The sequence below is a fragment of the Melospiza georgiana genome, chromosome 1 (assembly GCF_028018845.1).
Source record: "Melospiza georgiana isolate bMelGeo1 chromosome 1, bMelGeo1.pri, whole genome shotgun sequence".
Lineage (NCBI taxonomy): Eukaryota > Metazoa > Chordata > Aves > Passeriformes > Passerellidae > Melospiza > Melospiza georgiana.
The window spans coordinates 108,761,184-108,782,283 of NC_080430.1; the positions used below are offsets into that span (position 1 = coordinate 108,761,184).

At 38.1% G+C, this 21,100-nt stretch overlaps 1 protein-coding gene across 8 annotated transcripts in view; it reads right to left on the reverse strand.

Annotated features, from left to right (window-relative positions):
- The window catches only part of ZNF521 (zinc finger protein 521), a 230,996-nt gene that overhangs the window by 97,322 nt on the left and 112,574 nt on the right, over nt 1–21,100 (reverse strand). For 7 of the 8 annotated variants that reach the window (XM_058039287.1, XM_058039346.1, XM_058039336.1 and 4 more), the window contains one exon: nt 20,101–20,185. In XM_058039287.1, coding sequence (XP_057895270.1) covers nt 20,101–20,185 — 85 coding nt within the window. The remainder of the gene's footprint in view (nt 1–20,100; nt 20,186–21,100) is intronic. The other variant, XM_058039313.1, reaches the window with a different exon arrangement.

Genomic DNA, 21,100 nt, shown 5'->3' on the forward strand with positions numbered 1-21,100 from the left:
TAATTCCTCACATCTGGCCTTCACCATATGAAGTGCAAATGGTGAGCTTAAACATGGAAATACTATTTACTCCTTTGAAAGTTTACACCCTTATCTCTTGCAAAGAGCATACATTCATTTCCAGGGCTTCAAGGTAAAGACTAAGGCATCTATCTCAAGAACAGTGTCAGAAGGATTTGGAAGCAATCTTTTCATAATGTTTCCTTGGAAGGGAAGCAGGGTTACTCAAAATTCATAGCGATTATTAAGTTTACATTCACATAGCAGATATGGTACCATATTATTTCCCATCAACCGTGTTGTCACCCGCTGAGAACCTCTCCTTGGTTTAAGACAGCCATTCATTACAAGGCATTAGCACTCTGCTGCACAAACCAAAGTTATGCCCCATAAGTGAACCGGGCAAGCCTGTAATACGCATACTCAGCTCGTGAGGACTGTGTTTACCTCTTTTTTGAACCCTTCATTTTGGTGATTTAATAGGCAAGCAATTTCTTACTTCAGCAGATTCTTTCTATATTATCAAGTCAGGTATTTCTGCACAAATACGTGGGTGTTGAAAAGACTCACAAGGCTCCCCAAAGCTTTGCTACATCAGTGGAGTGTGCACTGACAGCAGGGACTCTTTATGACAAGAAAAGCTGATCAGCTGCAAGCTTTCCTCTTGATGAATCTAACTCTTCACCAGGTCTAAACTAAGCCTGTGGGTTTTGTGGGGTTTTTGTTTTGTTTTGTTTTGTTTTCTTAGCCTTCTTTGAGGCCCGCAGAATGTTATGAAATAGATTTTTCTAGTCCTCTCAGGAGCAAGGCCAGGTTCACATCCTGACCTCAGAAACAAAGCAGTCCACAAAAGCCAGCTTTCTCTGCCTAATATAAAGCAAACTATAACATGCAATATGTGGCAGTATTAAGAGTGAGAAATGACAAACATTGTATCAGCATTGGGAAGAAAAAATAATAAAACCAAGCCATATTAAAAATTCCAGCAACAAGTACTGAACAACACAATTTTGGCACTACTACTGTCTCCGTAACCAAGGGTGGAAGCATCATATTAATCTGCTTAGTTGAAATGAAGATTTCAATTACAAGTCAACAAAAAAGAAATACTTTATTGCAGAGAGTTATTTATTTTTAGATACTTCAGCCATCTTATTCTCTAACCATTCTACTACCATTTGGGTAGCATAATGTATAAGCACATATAAACTCTCACAACAAGATGTACTAACGAAAATACAAAATAAGCCTAAGGACTGAATCTCCTCTCAACATCAATATAAATCAGCTCAATCAATTGGGGGACATTGGTGTGAAAATTGAGTGAGGAAAGAATTGGGCTCTGATGCTTTGAACAGACTGCTCAAATATACTTTAGAAATGTGAAGGCTGTTAAACTGTGGGTTTAGGAGCTTGGAAGACAAGAGGGGTGTAAAAAAGATAAATCTTATTCTCGTGGTGAAATAGCATTAAGGAATCAAGACATGGTCCCAGAATACATAAATACTGAAGTGGAAGTTGCTACCAAAAGCATCAAAAGTTTTACACAAGTAAGAAACCAGATTCTTATCAAAGATCACAGGATTAGAACAACTAGTTCCCATTAGCATGAGTGACAGTGGTGCTTGTTCAAATCCCATGTATGGTGATAGAATACGGACTCCAAAATCTCTGTGACCTTGATGTGTAATATTTATGTCTACACCTTTAGCCTCTTGTGTATAATGAGATGCAATCTTTTAGCTTTATGCACTTCACCAGGCATTCAATTAGAAATAGGATTTTTTTTTTTTTTTGGAGGGTGGGGGAAGAATGCTAAGCTACTTAGACAGAAGGTAGTGAATCAAAAATTGCAAAACTCGAGCTTTCAAAAATAGCCTGAGTGACCTCTTCCAATACTCTGACCACTCCATCACAAGCAGGAGGCAACCCCTGTGAAGAGCGAATTCTGGCAAAGTTCTCTCTTCACAGATGATGCACAGCTTAAGCTATAATGAGTTTTTGGGTTACAAATGCTGAACGCATTAATATTCCTTGATGATAATTATCACAGTATAAGCACCTTTCCCAATGTGAGTAGCATAAAGCAACTGAAGCAGCATTTTTACTACATTTGAAACAAGCTGGAAAATGGGATTTTCTACTCTTGTAACCTGAGGTCAAGATACATCAAGCTATGCATATTAAGTATGTCTACCCTATATAACTATATAGACCTATCCATATATTCACACACATGCATGCAATTAACACCTTAATTTTTTGAACACTTAAACAAATATGCCATGCATATGAACATGATTTCTCAAGAAAAATCCAATGTTTTAAAGAAGACTCAAATAATTTTCAAACAGGCTACACTGGTATTTCTTCCCAAGTGAGTAATATTTTACAATATTAAAAAGAAGGTGCCTGATACAAACTGAAAATGATAAAAATATTCATATTCATCCACATAGAAAATAACCTTTGCAGAAGAACACTGCTTTTCACCTTCAGGAGTTAAACTATGTGCCACACTAAATATGTCCCTTACCCACCAATATAAGCCTTTATTTTTTATAGGAACATGTGAAAATATAGTTCTTCAGTGGGCCCAAATATGTGCACAGAGCTCAGAGACCAAGTAAGGAATGGGAGGACTGGAGATATTGCAAGGAAACAGCAGTGGGAGCTTCAATCCAGGCAGCTGAGCACCTGCATAGCTGTCCCTTCCCTGTCAGTGCAAGCAGCAGAAGCGCTGTGCTGCCTCTGCATGGGGCAGGAACATGTGCAGCTGGGCAGCAGCAGCAGCAAACACACTGATTTAACAGCCAGACAGGCTTGCCCAACCTTTGCAGCTTCCTCTTACACATGGACAGGGGCAAGTATCTGGGAGTTATCCCAAGAAACAGAAGAATAGCCATTGCAACACATGTGGAACCCACATATCTTTCAAAAATAATAAGAAACTTAAACGGTATAAATAGGCTTTGCAGTTCTATAAGTGCAAGACATTTAATTATTATACAAGTACTTACTGAGGATTAATTAGCATACAACAAGGGTCTGAAACTTGCAGACGTTTGTCAAAGAAGACAGGTTTTCTAGTGATTTATTATTGTTTGATTAAAAACATCATGCAGCGGCTATGTTATTAAATCTCTATTTTGCCTACTACAGAACCTGAAAGTACTACCTAGTGATGAACTGTTACCCTCAGAAGAGGGCAACAACTTGATCTCTGCTTTTCTCTCACCCACAACTCAGAAAATATAAATTGTTAAGGACTATGTACTGGTAAGGCTGCCTTTAAAACGCCACCCTGTGAGTCACAGGATTTTTACTAAACATTATAATGCTGTTTTAATACCATGCAAATAAAGTTAGTGCAGCTTTCTTCTGACAAAATGGGAGTCAGTTTGAATCCTTAATCCGAAAAATGGGAATCAATGATGATGTTCTGTTGGTGTGAAATCTACTGAATGTATTTATGCCATGTTGTCCTGCACTTCCCTTAGGAAATATGCCATGTTTCGACCATTTCAAGAACTAAACCATAATTTTTACTTATGTGCTGTAAAATGTCTCAAAATCCCATTTGAATATATGGCACAGTTCTGAGGGAACATTTGCTAAATATTTAACAGCACTATTGGCTTATTAAATACTGTAATGTGAAAGCCATGAAAGGGTGATGTAAAGCACATGACATTTCTTTTCACTTAGCATTGGTGCTCACTTTGAACACTGTACAAGCCCATTCATCAGAAGAACTGAAGCATTCTAAGAAATACTCCTTATCAGATAAATGGCATCTTGCTATTATACAAATGATTAAATCCCTCCTTGGTTAATTGTGTAAGATCTGTTCCTCTGCAGTTAAATCCCCTCTCCATCCTCCCCACTAAAACATCTGAAGAGATCACATCTGAAAAGATCACATCTGAAAATCAGAAGTGATGCAGTGAAATCAGGATGGCACAAGATATATTGCTTATATGAAAGGGAAACCTAAGGAAAAAAAGAGTCAGGTAGAGAACATGCAGCTTTGGTTTATCATACATAGAAACTGCATGGCTGACCATTTTATAGGTAGAAAATTGAATTAGTTTCTCTGAACATCACAATGCATTTGATAATTACATAATACAGTGACAGTTGTGTTAAAAAAGGGCTGCAAGACTGAAAATGATCTACAAAAATAAACATTTCACTACAACAGAATCAAAATAACTTGCTTCAAAACAACAGATGCATTTCAGTAGAAATCACTGAAAAAAGATTTGAATCCACAATGAAATATATTAATATAAACTAACAAGGAAAAAATCTCTTGGCATGGAATTGCCTGCAGAGTGTGCATTTATTCTGTAAACACTGTAACAATGATTATCTGTCCTTCCAGCTCTCAGTGGAGACTACTGCTTTTGAAAATGTCTTGTGGTGACTTACTAAATTCGGGCTATTTCAATTAGTATTACTGCACATTAAAAATTAATTGTATTATAGAGTGGATTAAGGTTTAAATTTCAGTTCTACAGTGTGTGTGCTAGAAATGACAGCTAAAAATCAATGCTCTCTGGCCCATAATCGGAAGTTTGTACGACCAAGGAGTGTGGAACTGGCGTCAGTTTTAAAAGAATTGATAGTTCAATGCAAGGTGTGTCAGATCTAATTCCGGATTTAAATGGGAATGCTACCCAGCTACAGTATTAAACTAAAGAAGAAACTGAAAAAACAAAAAACTGCCTTGCAATGAGAAAAAGGGGCTATCTTCATAAGGATGGAAAAAGTCCAAATTACAGCTCAAAATTCGTGTTTGCTATCACCGAGGGAAAAAAGATGTTTTAATGGGATGATGACTTCATTACAGAAGACACATATTTTTTTCCACATTTAGAACATGTTGTTAAAGTACCACCCGGAATGGCAATTTAGGCTCCAATCTTACAAACACTTGAGATCATATACAGCCTTATTCCTGTATAAAAGGAAGCTTGAGACATTTATTCATGTGAATAAAATCGTACGCACAGTGGCATGTTTTCAGGATGAGACCTTTTCATTACAATTCCAGATGTACTGTGGTGCCCTGCAAGTCCATTTACAACTTTTCCTGAGTGTGACAGGCACAGGTACACAGAAGAGAGCTTGTGGACCTTGTGAAACTCGTGCTTTGGGACACTTTTTTTTGGTCAACAGTCCTGGCAAGGACAGCACCAAAGAATGCAGACAGTAAAGCCCCAGGCCAGCACATCTGGGAGCCCTGGTGCGGTGCAAGCCATGCAAAGGGCTGTAGATTCTAGGTCCACCCCTCAGCAGAGCACTAGCAGGGGATGTTGAGTCCCCAGGCTGCCTTGGGAGGGGGGACAGGAAGGTTGCTACCCGATGCATCAAAAGTGATCAGGCAATGAGGGCATGTGGGAGTGGACAATGGTTCTTTGTACCTCCAGAAAGTGTGCCAGCGGTAGTCTCCTGAGCTGCCCTGTGGCTGTAGAACACAAGACAATTCCTTCACTCCACATATACAAAATAAATTATTATCCTACACTTTATCATCTGGCAAACCAGTTAAAATTTGCCTGCATGGATGAAAGCTCCTTCTTGTACAACTAAGGCAGAAATCTGCACTCTTACCTTGCTGAAGCCACTGTTTAAACATTATCCCTGTAGGTTGAAAAGATTTTTGAAAAGAAAGTCTTTATTAAAATATTTGTATCCTCACAATAATAATAATTTTTCTTACTTGAGTGAAATGAATTTCGCAGAAGGTTCCTTGTGGTCATGGCACTGGATGATAAACTGACACCACTGCTATAATTCTTTCTTTGAATGTGAACACAGTGCCAAAAGGAAAGGAAACAGCTCTAGCAAAATCATTCTTACACTCTTCTGTGTTGTAAAATGTATGGGGAATAGCAGGAAGCTAAAAAGCATGTTCCACTTGTTATAAATCTAGTATTGCTCCTGTCTGAAATTGGTTAGCAAGAAAGGTCTGTCACTTCTATCAGCAACAAACTAATTTTTTTTAAGAGCAAATCATGAAGAACACTGCAAGTCATGTGAACAGACCGGGTATTGCAAAGCCACACAGGATACCAGAGCCTGGAATTGAACAATCATTGGTGTGTACCTAAGAGACAAATTGATGTCCAAAATGTTTTTAAAGATCCCCCGTGCTACATGGATGTCCAACAGCAAGTTTAGTATCCAGAGAGTAAAGAAGATGGGTTGTAATAACAACAATAAAGAAATAATCTGGTGCAAATAGACCCCAAGGTGTAGTAGTCATCCCCGTGCAACAATCACCCTTCACTGCAATTTAGTGATGTTGCTTCATTATAATACAGCATACAAAGGGGGCAATATTAAGGCACACTATTTAAAGCTACAGGATCTGTGGTGCCAGCCATAGCTGGTACTGAATCACAACCATAGATTAAAAAAAAAGTAATTTCAGCAGAGAATACTGAAAAATTAAAACTCTCCTGAAGGTGCACAAGTGTGTCATTTTTACAAGACTTAGCTGAACGCCACAATAAGAGATTGATGCTAAAGACTGACAATACATTTTATAGCGTGAACCCTCAAACTCATTACAAAAGCACAGCTATAACTACTTGCAAATTAACAACAGCCAAGAAAGACAAAGAAATTCAACTGGTTTAGGTAAGGGAGAAAATAATAATTTTTATATGATAGGAGAATATATAGGAATTGAGGAAGAGATTTGTGCAGGGTACAGCACCTGCAGAGTAGATGGACTTTGAAGCAACTTTCAGAATTGCAGTGACAAAGGACAAATTCTGAATAGCAGTAAGACAATGTTACTGACTCATGGAAACCATCACAATTTCTGTTAACTCTCTTCCTCTTAGCTGGTTCTGACTGGGGAAAAAAAATGAAGGACAATTTCTGTTGTGTAGAGCAGGTGATGTCAAGAACAGATATCAGCTGGACAGCATCTGTGAGGAGTGATGATACAGTAAAAGAGGAGGAACAATTTTTCTTTAAATTGCACTCTGAAATTGATAGGAAATATGAACCAAATTTGGGAGCTCTAAGGCAAGCAGCAGAATTCCCCATTAGCCAAGAGATAATAAAAAACACAAATGATTTAATGGCTTGCTATTTACAGCATTATAGTACTTTTCCTTCTGGAATGTACATTAACTAATTTGTCTTGAAAAAAAATCTCTGTGGCTGTCTCCATTTCACATTTCAGTGACTTGTTCTAGGCTAGCAAAGAAGCCATCAGGAATGCTGGAACCACCACAGACTTGAACCCATTTTGACTCTCATTTTGACACATTGAAATGAAAATTGTCTTTGTAGCCTGTCAAGAAAAGATGTGAAAGCAATACTTAGAAAAAAAGAGGAATTCCCTTCCAAACAAGAAATGAGAATGCCATAAAGCAAGAGGAGAGAAAGGGACGATGTAATACTACGAAAAGTTAACTGTATTTGTGAGACATAACGGCTAGAGTCAAAGAGCCTTCCAAATCTGCTTTTAAGGAGATGAATGAGAAGGACATGTTTAAGAAAAAAAGGCTAGCTGAACTGTGATCAGTGTTTCTCTTGTCAGAGAAGAAACCTTCTCCTGCTGAAGCTTTAGCTTGAAGGAGACAAAGAAAATTAGCAGCCCACAGAAAGACTGGCCTGGAGGACCGATCACAAGGCTTGAAAGAGATGCACATGCAGCACAAAAGCGGCAGCTGATGTAAAATACGATAACCTAGGTGACATATCATAGAAATTAGAGTCCTATTTTCTGTCACCTAATTTATTCCCATGCACTACCATGAAGGATTTTTCCTGGCGGTACAATTCTGGTCTGCACTGCTAGGCATACTCCATCACTAGTGCAAATGCAGAAGCAGGTAAAAGTAGAGAATTTTGCCATTATTAAGAAGTATCCCTAAGATTAAGTTTTCTAGACTAGCTCTCTGCCCAAGCCTATTTATTTCATTTTTCATTTATTTTTATTTCTCTATTGTTTTCATTTTAGTCTTCTTTTTTTTAAGCTCAGCTATATTTTTATCAAAAGATTTTAAGAATAACATCCCTGTTAAGTCAGACTTGAAGAGTAACAGCACACAAGGAGCAGTGTGGGTTAAAAGTTCAAATTTGGCAGGGAAATGTCACTCATCTGAAGAGATGAGTATTTAACTGCTCTGGTGAAAATTGGTTTTGATTTGATCATGTTATGACAGTTTGCAAATCACACTGTGCACTAAGTGATATTTGGGTTAGGCTTTTCAACCAAACTTTGAAGGAAATGGAGGGCTGCATTGCCTCTGAATGTCTAATTGAATGAGGTAGTAAACATCAACATCTCCCAAGCTGTTCAATAAATTACACAGTGCTCTGCAGGAGTCTCATCTGGGGACTTGGTGGGGGGGTGGAGAATTTTTTTGCACTCTTATCCAGTGTCTTGGCACTTGCATAGGTGTGCAATGAAAAGCAATGAAGTCAGAAGCACAGTGGGTTCATTGTGAAGGTTGCCTGTGAGAGGGTTGGGAAAAAGGGTGCCTTGCCAAACAGCTAGATATTAAGAATATACTGCTGAGGTCCTGAACTTCGACACTAATAAAATTCTGTGTGAGAGAAAATCTGAATTGTGTAGCTAGGCACTGGAAAATGAAAGCCAAAACAGGATGTTACAGGCATATCCTTAACTCTGGCCACTGCACATGTGCCTTATGATTGCTTTTGATTACACAAATACACTATTCCTTTTATCATTCAGTCTAATCTAAACATGAGGCTGGTACTTTTCATCATAAACACAGTGAATAAGGCAGTGTTTTGAACTAAGCTTTGTCCAATATACTGTGAATAGCATATTCTGTAAAGTCTCTTGGATAAGTACCATAACTATCAGATTATATTCATGTAATAAAAATAATGTGCAATGTAGCTTTGCACTTTTGAGCAGGTTGCCTTCATTCTGCCCACTGCTTCATTTCCTCTGGGGCTTCTTATAATGTCCTGAGTTGCACAACATATTCAAACAGCAGCTTAGTTAAGAAAAAGAAAATTTACAAAAAGGAATATTTCTTCTTCCTTTCTTTCTATATGTTGAAATTACCTCTATAGGTATGTTAGTTTCAGGCCACATGACAGAATTACTCATTTCTGATGAAGTAATGATACATTGTTGCAATGGTTTTATTTGTATGTTTCACTAGAAGGATATATAATAATTTCTGCACAGTCTAGAATCCTGAGATTGAATGCTAAGGGCCTGACAATTTTGTGCATGAAAAGTTTTAATTTGGGAATATTTACGTTTCACATTTATGAATTAGGGGACTTTAATTTTTGTATTTCACAGATGTGTCTATCTAGTTTGCTGGTTGCTGAAGCACCAGTCTTACAAGTTGAAGGACATGATTTCTAGTTCAGTTTAAATATACACGTGCATACACCCATGTATAGAAAAGGGTGCATTCAATTGCAAAATAGCTTTTCTTTAAAGTAGGTATCACTATTTTACTTTACTGCTGATTTTCTACCGACTCCACTTAAAGAAAGTAACTCTACAAGTGAAACAGCGTATCTTTTGGCCATAGATGGTCTGTGAGGCATGCAAAAAGAAGAATTTTAACACAAATATAATTCTAAGCTCCCATAAGGGCTGAATTGAAAGCAGTGCTTATGGAAAGTGGGGTGGTAGCTCAGCCACTGTGCTGAGAAGATTGGAGTTACTTTCCTCAGGAAGGATCATTGAGAGTGTCACCGGTTAATTCCTGTTCTATGCTCCTCATTAGCATTACTCTCAAGTTTCTGGTTATCATATCCGAAATATTAAGACATAATAAGTACGAAGGTGCAGATAATTGGATATTAACCAGACCATACTTGACTGGGCAGGAGGTAGGGCCTTGCTTAAACTAATCCTGAAATGTATTAATCACCAATTAATGAATGGGTTTCAAATTCATTTTCTATTATAGAACACCTCTGAGTATCTAAGCTTTTTCTAATAAAATGAGTTGGAATAACAGGATAGGAATAAGAAACACTCCAATTGAGGCTGGTGTGAATTAATTCCCTATAGCTTGTTGTTAAGTTCATTGAAAACAATAATCATAGAAGCAGTGACTCTCTTTATACAAAATAAATATACATACATATATGTGTGTGTGTATAACAGCACTTAGAGGCTCTATATGTAGGTGCAAATGGTCAGGCAGATGCTAAGTTCAGAACAGAGCTAGGTTACTGGAGAACTGCTACAGCACTATCTGTACTTCTTCAGAGCAAATACAGCTCATTAATACAGCTTTAGATGGAGGTTGCCAATTACTGATTTTCAGTGTGAAGACAGATATACATATATATCAATTTCTGTAAAATAAAACAAACCCAAAACCAAATTTCCTCTCTCCTGCCCAGAGCAGAGAATGTGGTCCACACCCATCCACTTTGTTGACTTGAGCTATTAGTAGGTAGAAGAAGAGTGGTGGAAGGGCAGAGATGATGAAATCCCATTAAGAAGCCCGATGGGTAGATAGGGGTGGGTGGTGGGGGGGATGACAGGGAGTATTATTAAGCCCCTGCTTCAAATAACTTTGGTGATTTTGCATTAAGCATGCACCCTTAACCAGCATTAGTAACTATCTTGGCATGGTTGTACCTTTCTCAGCTAAGAGGCTAACTTGCTGCACACAGATAATCCCTAAATAATGGAAACTTTTGCTAACTTGGCATATTTAAAGAAATGCAAAGAACAGAAAAAAGTTTCACATTTTTCATTAAAAAAACCCCACACTCCCCCCCCCCCTAATCCCTCCCCCTTTTCTTACATGTCCAGGTTAATTTTAAAATGGATACTTTAGCATTTTTATTATTTGAAATGGGTGCTCACTACTGTACTAGAAAAAAAAATCAGGGATTTTTATTCTTACTAATGAAGAAAATGATAACAGACATGGTTGAAGTACTATTATTCCCCTTTCTCTCTTCTTGCTGTCCTCAGTGTTATTTACATTGATGTGAATTGCGAGTAAACCAATATTATCCATCTCTCTGTTTTTTCCCTAATTTGTTGACTTTAATTTTAGTAAGTCTTAAATAAGCACTTCCTGAAGATGAAGTAAGATATGCAAGCAAGTAGTCCTTTTATCAACAATTTTGCCACAGAAACACACAAACATTTCAATGGCTCTTCATTAGCAAACAAATCAACAAGTGATATTTTAATGCATGACTTTATTCCATCTCTGTGGGGACCGTAGTTGAGAGTGTGATGTACAGTACAGAGAAAGGAATCATCAGCCACAGTGTCCCAGGGCTCTATCCATTGAGGACTTCTCAGCCTCTGCTTAAAGAGTGCATTTAATTGACTGATAGACAGTAGCTTCTTTGTTCACAGAAGACAGCGAAGTAATGGCAGCTTGAAAATCGTACCATCTACAGGATCTCCTGAGACTAGTAACAGGGGGATATGTGTCAGGAATAAATAAATAATCTAATTATTAAGCCACTTCCTGTCAAGTTAACTCCAATTTGTTGGCTTTTGAAGGCAACAAAACGAGGCATTTTTCCTCATTATGCTTCTCTTTTTATACCACTGGTAATCACAGGCGGATTAAAGGGTGCCTGATTGGTTTTTTTGTCAAGGAACTGAGAAGCAGCCAACAGTACAGAAAAACAGAGTTGGGGTTAGAGGAAATTTCATGCTTGTCTCCTTTCCAGCTCCCTAACAGCCCACACTGCTGCCCCATACAGTGCTGCCAGCTGTACAGCAAATGTGTGCCCCTCCAACGGCGGCCTACCAGGCCACAGGCTCCATCCTGAGAGCTGTGAGATACCTTGCAATCTTGGCAGGTAGCTACTGCTGTCATAGGCATAATTCTAAAGGTGACCTACGAAACCCCGTCAGCTCACCAAATGCAACAATATGAGCAGCTCGAGCTCGACACCCACTCTCCATATCGGCTTCTTTTGTGGTGCTTCCTGCATTTACATCGCGGGGAGAAGCCTTGGGATGAGCTCCCCGAAAGAATCGGAGGCTCCCCTGCTCGGAGCAGGGGTGGTTTGGAAAGGTGATGGGGAGGCTGCCCTCGGTGCCGGCAGCCAAACGCAGTCAAAGGAAGGTGCTATGGCTCCCGAGCAAGCCCACAGTGCAAATGGTCAGCAGAGAACAAAAGGAAGGCTGACACCCTGCCATTAATTCAGCCTGTGGTGCCTAAGTATTGACACGCACAGCGTATCACTGCCATGGCTCGGAGGAGAATCGGGTAGGGAACAACTTTCATCCTGCCTGGCACTGCTTTTCCATAGCATCCTGTCCATCGAGTGCTATTCATGCCACAGGCACTTTTGCAGAAAAATCTAAAGCTTCCATGCACTTTGCTTCATTTCCTTACAGGATGAACTCCAGCCTGAATTATGGACATTTTTCAGATGCTCTTTTTAGTATTATTATTAATATTACTATGAGTATTACTACTAATATTATTTAAGACTATAACAATTGCATTTTATTTTCTTAAAATTTTTGAGTCCAAGGTTCAAAGCCCCCCCATTCCTCTCCTGCTCTCCCCCCTCCCAAAAAATAAAAAAAAAAGGATTCATGGTTGTTTGCAGATTGTGTCCTGGATGAACCATTTGTGATTTTAAAAGCCTGGAGAGCCTTTCCTGAAAGCTGTTTCAAAAAGCAAGGATCTGTTTCTGCTTCAAACACCAGAAAGGAAGTGCCAGCTCCAAGCAGAGCAGCTCATTGGGGAAAGCCAGCACCTGGGGACAGGGGGTGGCAGGGATGGGGCACCCATAGCCCCAGTAGGTGACAGACAGAACCTGCAGCCCAGTGAATGGTGCTGCTGGAACGTGTGTACAGCTGCCTTTGCCACTTCCGAATACATCCTGAATTTTTTGTTAAATTGCGCAGATAATTAAAGCCTCTTCATATTTACAGTCTGCTTCATTGGTACCATGAATCCTGTTTTCAGTTACTGTCTGCAAATTCCCTCCCCACGCAATTTCATACTAAGCAATAACACTTCATTTTACATAAGTTTTATCTGATGTCCCCATACAGAGCTGCCAGCTGTACAGCAAATGTGCAGCTCTCAAACTGAGGCCTACTAGGCCACAGGCTCCATCCTGAGATCTGTAAGGCACCTTGCTGTCATTGGCAAGCGTTCCCTGCTATCACCGCTACCATCGCTCCACACCACACACAACTTAAAATCATCTGATTATTAGAATTTGTGGTCCACACTCCATTTTATCCTTTATTTAATCTATCCCCAGATCACACATTTGTTTAAATGTTTTGGCTGGTTTACAAATCATGCAGCCATCTGCACAGTAGGTGTGACACCATTTTTTAGACAAAAGTTACATTACAAAACAACAAAGATAAAGTCATTTGAAATGCTTTGGTGTTTGTTATTCTGCCTGGTTTGCTTGGACCAACTCTAAGAAATAAATAGAATTATCTGTGTAAATCGATGAACATCTATGAAAAACAACACCCAGCAGAACGCAGAGCTTGCTCCATTACCTACGTTAATATCATGACAGCTGAGGAGAGATGACCTGGCCCACTTCTCATCTCTCCTGTACAGATGGCTATTAAAGAGAAAGTATCCCTTTTGTATGGTCCATGCAGAAACCCTTTATGGGCTTTTCAAATAAGCCAGCATTGCCCACAGGAGAGTAGCTTCCTGTTAGTATTAAACAGCCCAGATTTTGCCTATTTTGTAACTCAGGTCCTCATGAAATAAACCTACATTTTCTCATATTTAACTCCAAATGCTGATTTTTCCTGGGTATTTCAATTACATCTCCTTATTTTGCAGACAAGGTGACCAAGTTTGCTCTAACTTTTATATGACTTCTTGTCAGATTTACCTGTAAACAGCAGATTCCCAGGCATTCAAATTATTTCCTGTTGCTAAGAGGAAATAATTTACTCTCTTCATTATAAATTGACAATTTAAATTTTTTGCTACTCAAAAACCAGTGAAAAAAGACTAACAAAAGAAAGTCTTCACCTCCTTCCTCCTCTAGAATGTAGATCTATATCTTTGGATCTTTTTCTCCAAATCTCAGCTAAGAGGGACTTTCCAATATCAGATTTACTGTAGAGTGATCAAACTGACGTTCTGAAGATTTATTACTTGAGGTCAACATGGTGCAACAAGTATTAGTAGCTCAGCACAGCTTTCTGCATAAGTGAAAGGAAAATCATGGGGTTTTAATGACCTTAGGCATTAGACAAATAATAGAATGTGTGAATGCCACATGCTATTACAACCATACAAGAATTATCTTGGGCTGATTTCCAGAAAGCTGATTGAGATATTTCCTTTGTCTTGACATCAGCGATGTTGTCCACATGTACCATAATGTACACTGCACAAATGTGAGGCAAATAAGATGATTTATCTGTATAGGTTTATTATGCATGCAGTTAATACATGCATAATGCAAACATGCACATCCACACAACACACAAGCATTTATACGTATCATTGTCGCTGAAAAAATTGAAAATCATGACTTGCTCCAAAATGTGTCTTTACATTCTCTAATGGTTACATGCTACTTGTTATTTTAAAACACAGCTGTAAAATTTCTTTGCAGAGAAGTTAAAATGTTAGATTGCATTTTCTATATACCCTTCTTTTTAAACTCCAATTGTTTCAGCATAGATTTGGTTATTTGGGATTTGATGAAGTATTTATTTACTGGTGTAAACTAGAATTCCTCTAGTCAGCTGTGGGATTGTTTCATCCTGTTTTCCCATTTGCTTTCTAACTTTAGTGCTCAGTACCTTTTTTTCCATTCCCTTCACTTCCTCCTCCCGCTCACACCTGCTTTCCTGCTCAATGTCACATAACATCCTTCACTCAGAGACAAACTCTCCACAACAGACTTCACAAAATGGGTTTTATACATGATACCGAAAAGGTTAAAAAAAGAAAAGTCTGTTTACATATCAGAAATGACATATTTAGAAACTGTCAAATGTAGGGTTTCAAAAAGATACCAAATCCTTCCCCTTTGCTCCCCAACTGTTCGGAGGGGCAGTGGTTCTTGCTATGACACTGGGGCTTGTTTTCCCCATCAACAAAAGTAGCAGCAAACTACAAAGATTGTGGCTGTTTCCCCTTTTATCATTCTCTTTGTCAGCCTGATCAGTCCTCAATGGTAAATGTGCTGCTCTGTTGTGCACAGCCAGCGGCTCGCAATTTGCTCACTATGTTTCATGAGACAGTTGTTTGTGGCTGTTTGGAACACATTTACCTCTTTGGGGATTTATGCGCTAGTTGCAATGCCAACCTCCATAGTGATAGAAATTTCTTTCTAACTAAAATAGATAATTAGAAGCTGGTAATTATTGGTCAAGAATTATCAGAGTGAAAAAAATTAAGCTCTTCATAAATAGTTCTTGGCAATGTCATCTCTTTACATTATCTCACGCCTAACAGCACTTTACTCAGAGCACTTACAAATTTACACTACAGCAGCAGTTGAGCCCCATAATTTTATATGGAGTAACTCCTTTCCTGAACTCCCCCAATTCTGAGCCATGCTGTACATGCATGTGTTCAAAATCCTAGGCAACTGCTGCAGCACCTGTTTAGTCTATTTACACCGAACTGCATCAGATACTACAGATGTAAAGGAATCAGGTGAAGATGAAACAATGTTTAGCATGTCTGCTTAAAATAACAGTGAAAATAATAGGAGGAGCAGCAGAGTGCATCAAACAGAACACAAACAATTGCAGACTCTTTTCATACTCTCTCAGGTAAAATGCCAACTGTAAACTATGTAATGAAAACAAAGGAACGCTCAAACGCTTCTTTTCCACAGACACTGTGTACCCAGAAATAGAATTTTCTCAAAGAAGCTGCTAAAAGTGCTATTCCACCCAGATAGAAAAGGTAGAAGAAAGACAAATGAAGAAATACCATCTATGCCAACACTTTCTAAACGTATATGAAACCTTGTTTCCCACCCAAAAGCTGGAAACTGTTTCACCCACAAATTTCAATACACACACCAACAGATAGGTCTTAATTTGGCAATCATCCTTACAGTCATCCAAACAAAAGTACATGCCTACATCTAGGTCCAAAATAATGCCAAAACACAGGATGTATTTACAAAAACCTACATTATGCCTTCCTGTCTGCTAGCATCCCCTAGCCTAGCCTGGCTCAGTGTGTAGTTTAAGCTAACACAGGCTCTGCTGGATGAAACACAGTGTCTGGAAATGTGTGGATAGATCTGGCAGTCAGAACTGTCAAACTTTAGCTCACTTAATGCAAGCAAGGGACTCCACTTCTATGCTTCTTTGTCCTCATCCATTCAAAGGAAAAGGCTTATTGCACCATCCCATCATGAGGATGTTGGGAAGACTGGATTAAATGCTGCAGAACAGTTCTAAAAAGAAAAGTTCTGGAAGTAGTAAAGTTGTAGTTACTAAAGGAAAGCTGCCCCTACAACATCTTTTTATTACATAACTTATATAATGTAAATTGCATTGTTGTCAAAGATACTTAAGGTTACACTGCACTGGGTCATCGGCAGATTTTATTTTCCGTTAGGTGGCATAATCCCTCTTGTTGAGTTGATTGAAATGTATAATAAAATCTGAAAAAATGCTATATACTCTCCTAACAAAGAAGAGTAAGAGGCTTTTCAAATAGCCTCTAATCCCTCTTCCCTGCTAAATGTCTAGTTGAGATTATATTTGATTAGACAAAAACACACACATACATACAACCTAAAAATACCTACCCTCAGTGGAGCTATTTTAGCCAACAAAGTAATTCCAGTTGCCTTATTTAAAAGCCTAAGTTTCACACTGGGGTTTTATAAGTATAGCTTTGCCTCAGTGACCTTCCATAATGCAACTTCTCTCTGTGGATGTTAGTGACATGAACTCGGTTTACATATTAGGATCATGTTCAAGGGGCACAGTGATTAGATGGGACACCATCAACTTCTCCAGGCTTTCAGATTGCATCATGATGTTGAGCAGCAACTGTTTCCCTCAGCTGGCTGAGCATTATCTCTATCAGCGGTTCCCACTCATTTCTGAGCGGAGTTTGGCAGATGACTTTCCACTTTCACATTTGTCCCATGTCCCAGGTACCTCCCCTTTTCTCTTTTCTCTGAATTATGATTGTGGAGTCCTTCAGGTAAGAAGACACTAAACCCATCAATAGCCACAACACAGACAATAGGAATGTTTTACTGTGAGAGGAAATAACAGTTCCTGACACTATGCAATGATCTCTGTGAAGGAATTTATTGCCCATACATCTGATCTAGGGATTATCACACCATTTGACTTGTAACTCCTGCCTTGCCACATTAACTTCCCCCTCTCTTGCATTTAAACTCTTTCCTTTCTCTGTGTCTTCCTGAAGCTTCCTTACTTTCCTTTTCCCAAAAAATCAAAGACACTACACTCTGTTCTGCCAATCCCCTACTAGGAAATCAGGGCAAGAAGACACATTCTATCAGATACATGTAAAAAAGGGAGGGACCAATCTCTTTAGGAAATCATATTTTTTTGTTTGCTTAATGTGCTGTGTCAACCAGCCAATATTCACTCTAGTGCTTAATCTGATATATTTCGCAATCTACATATTGATACGCATGTAGGTGACTACAGGTATGTATTATATATATTCACACAAATGTGTTTGTGTGCATGTTTTCTGTATTATGTATAAATTCTGTAAAAATACCTACAGATGTACATAAACTGAGGCTGGTTAAAAACAGCTTGATGTGACCCCTTGAACCTTTCTTTCTAGACAGAACATGGTCTTGGAAAAAGGCCTGTGAACAGTGATATAAATTAAAGGGGAGGGAGGAGAGTGAAATTAGAAAGATAGCTAAGGAAAAAATCCAATTAGTGGTGAGAAGACTAACAGAATTGGAGATGAGAAATTATTTTTCCTTGTGCTTCGATTCCGAGGTCACATTCAAAACTCTCCAGATCGCTGATATTCCTTTCACTCCACCCCAACACAAAATCCCCTCGCATTTGCTTAATCGAGGCTACATCATTAGGAGCTGCACTGTTAAGTCTGGCAGTGCAGATAAGAATCTTCCACTGAACACAGATTACCACACGCATGACCGGCAAATCTCCCTGCATGTTTTGCAAGCTCCTTTATTTCACTGGGAATATTTTATATTAAGCACGTTTAAATCTGTGTCACTATGGTTATGTCATGAAGTAATATCATGCGTGATTAGATAGAAGAGAGACAAAACAATTAAATATTTTTTTAAAAGATTCTCATTCAACCTCATCCAGCTTTAAGAAATTAAACACAGGCAGTTGATAGCTCAGTTTAAGAAAATAAGTCTTTTCAGATCTGCAGGCTGAAGTCAGCTAAATGGATTTGTCCTGCTTTACGGACTGTCTCCCCATTTTCCTCCTCCCATTCTGACTCTTTAGTAAAACTCATCCAGAAAATAGAGGGAAAAATAAATCTGAGTATTTAATGAAACAAGTGAGCTCCTATTCTTAAACTGTGAGGCAACTGGGAAGAGGGTGGCAAGCAAACACATCATCAATTCCAGCATCACCCCTTATAAACAGTGTCCATATTCCCCATCAAGTTTCAGCATCACTATATGCTACAATTAGGAACATTTCAAACACTGGACTCAAATAAAACAGTAGAAATGGTGAATTCTGTTGTAAGTAGCACCTTACTTTTAAATTCCGTTACTGACACAGATTGAATACTCTGAAGCAGCTGAAATTATCTTCTACCCAAAACCACAAGATATCAAAACTAAGGCTTAACCTAAGTGGCAAACTGCTTGCCTCCTTTACAAAACCACTTTGTCATTTCCATTGGTTCATTTTTTATGAAAAATGTAAAATGTTTATGCTCTAAATGTGTAACAACTTAAATAAAGTACCCACAGAAATAGGCCATTAAGTTCTGGCAGATAACTTTCTTTTACAGTGCAGCCAAATTGCTAAGTGTTCATGGAAGAAATCTGCATGTTACCTCGAAAGAAAAAAAAATATTACCACCAAACTAGAAAGTGGAAAAATCAAGCAAATTCTCTTCTGTTGGATAAATAATTACCAGCTTCTCTACCATATTTTTTGGTCTATGCTTTGTAAGATTTTCTGCTATTTTAGCAAGAAAACCAGTGTAAGAGAAGCAGTAAAAAAAATCAGTGGTATCCATCTCTGTTTTGAAAAGCGAAATTCAGAAAAAAGACAAAAAAAAAAAAAAGCCAGGAGACAATCCCGGCAATGTTATCTTATTAGTGAGCAAATGATGTGCTTGATAAATTTAATTGGCTGATAGAACTCTTAGTGCTATTACTGAGTAGTTACCAAATTGAAAACATTATGGGTAAACCTGGGGGAATCAGCAAATAATAGGAAAATATGAATATCAAAGAAAAAGCAGCTTTTGTTTTATTCCAATTTACAACTGTAACAGCTTTGTAAACATCAGGATTCAGGAATTCTAAAAGATGTTTTTTTAAATGCTTGTACCTTAAAGAGTGTATTTCATTACTGTATACTACAATTCCTTACTTCTTCAAATAATTTATAGGAATTAATTGTATACAGATACACTCAGGATTTTTTTCCAGACTGCTCAAACATAACAAACAATACTATTTTATGGCCATTTGAATTATTTATGTTTCCTAATGACAAAAACTCACCAGTTTTGATTTTGGTACTGAGGTGCTTGAGAAGTACACAGTAGTGTCATTACCATAATAACTTCTGAAATTAAAACCTGTCTAAAACTCTACGGAAAGCTAACATCCAGTTCATTAACCATTCCTGTTAGTTTGTTTTCAATAATGCAAAAATGATTAGAAGTTTAATTTGCTAATCACCTGTGTTTTGACTGGCAGTGGATATATAATTCTCTGCAGAAGTCTAAACTAGCCCTTGCAGAAAATAAAATATGCTAATGCTTTATCTAGTCTAATAATATGAATAAAGAAATCAATCATGCCTAGGTTAATCATTGATGGATCCACAATTAATTTCTCCTTAACTCTGTTTAATTTTAGAGACAATGGTGATAATGAGTAAGAAAAATGGCTATTTGTCTTTGAGAAATTTTAGTGCTCACTTACCAATCATGTGGTTTGCAACATGAACTTGGATATCCCACTCATTGTAGAAAACCATCTGACATTTGATGCACTGGTAGGTCTTCTTCTAAAGGAACAAGGGTAGATAAAATTAACTCAAACATACAATTGTAATGATTTCATTATAACTCAAAATACCAAGTTCACAGTAGTCATTTAAAGCTCTCCATCAATGCTTTCATTAAGGCTTAATTATTAATATTAAAACAATAACACTCTGCAGGTTATGTAGTACCTTTCATTTGAGTTTTCTGAAACTTGGTAGAGATTGTTGTCAACTTCCTAACTACATGAACACATCAGTATTGCTAAAACATCAGTTTCGCACTCATGGAAGGCAAAATGGAACGTGGATGTATGGGATGTAAGCCAAACAACACTGAAATCAATGTGGATCCTTCATTTTACACCAATGGATTAGATCCATTACAGAACAAGGAAGAGGGCAGGAAAAGAACACAGAAAAGAGAAATATGTTTCTCCCATTTTCAGTGGGGCTGCAGAATCTCCTCTGCACCACACATTTTAAATGATCCATCAGACTGCCATTTTTCAAGGAGGAAAACCTCCCAGCTAGTCTGGACAAAAAGTCCCTATATCAGGGTATTTGCTTCAATAATATCTATTGGCAAGCCTGTACTAAAACTGGGAAGCTTGACTGGAAACTAGCCAGAGACCATGCCTTCTGGCCACATTAGATTGGGCTTGACTTACTTAAAAATCATGGTGTATACAGCTCAAATTTCATTATAAACTAGAAAATGCATTACTCTGCTCAATTCGGTGCACAGAACACGTTTTTAATTTCTGTCTTGGTGTCTTTCAAAAAGGATCTGCTCTTTCCCTTTTCTACAAGGTATATAACTTATCCAAGACATTTCAACATCCTAAAAATGTAACTGCATTTTCTTTTATTATTTTCTCGATCTGAATTGGCCAGAGAGTTGATATTGGAAAGCATTGTTTTAAAAGTGAAAACTAA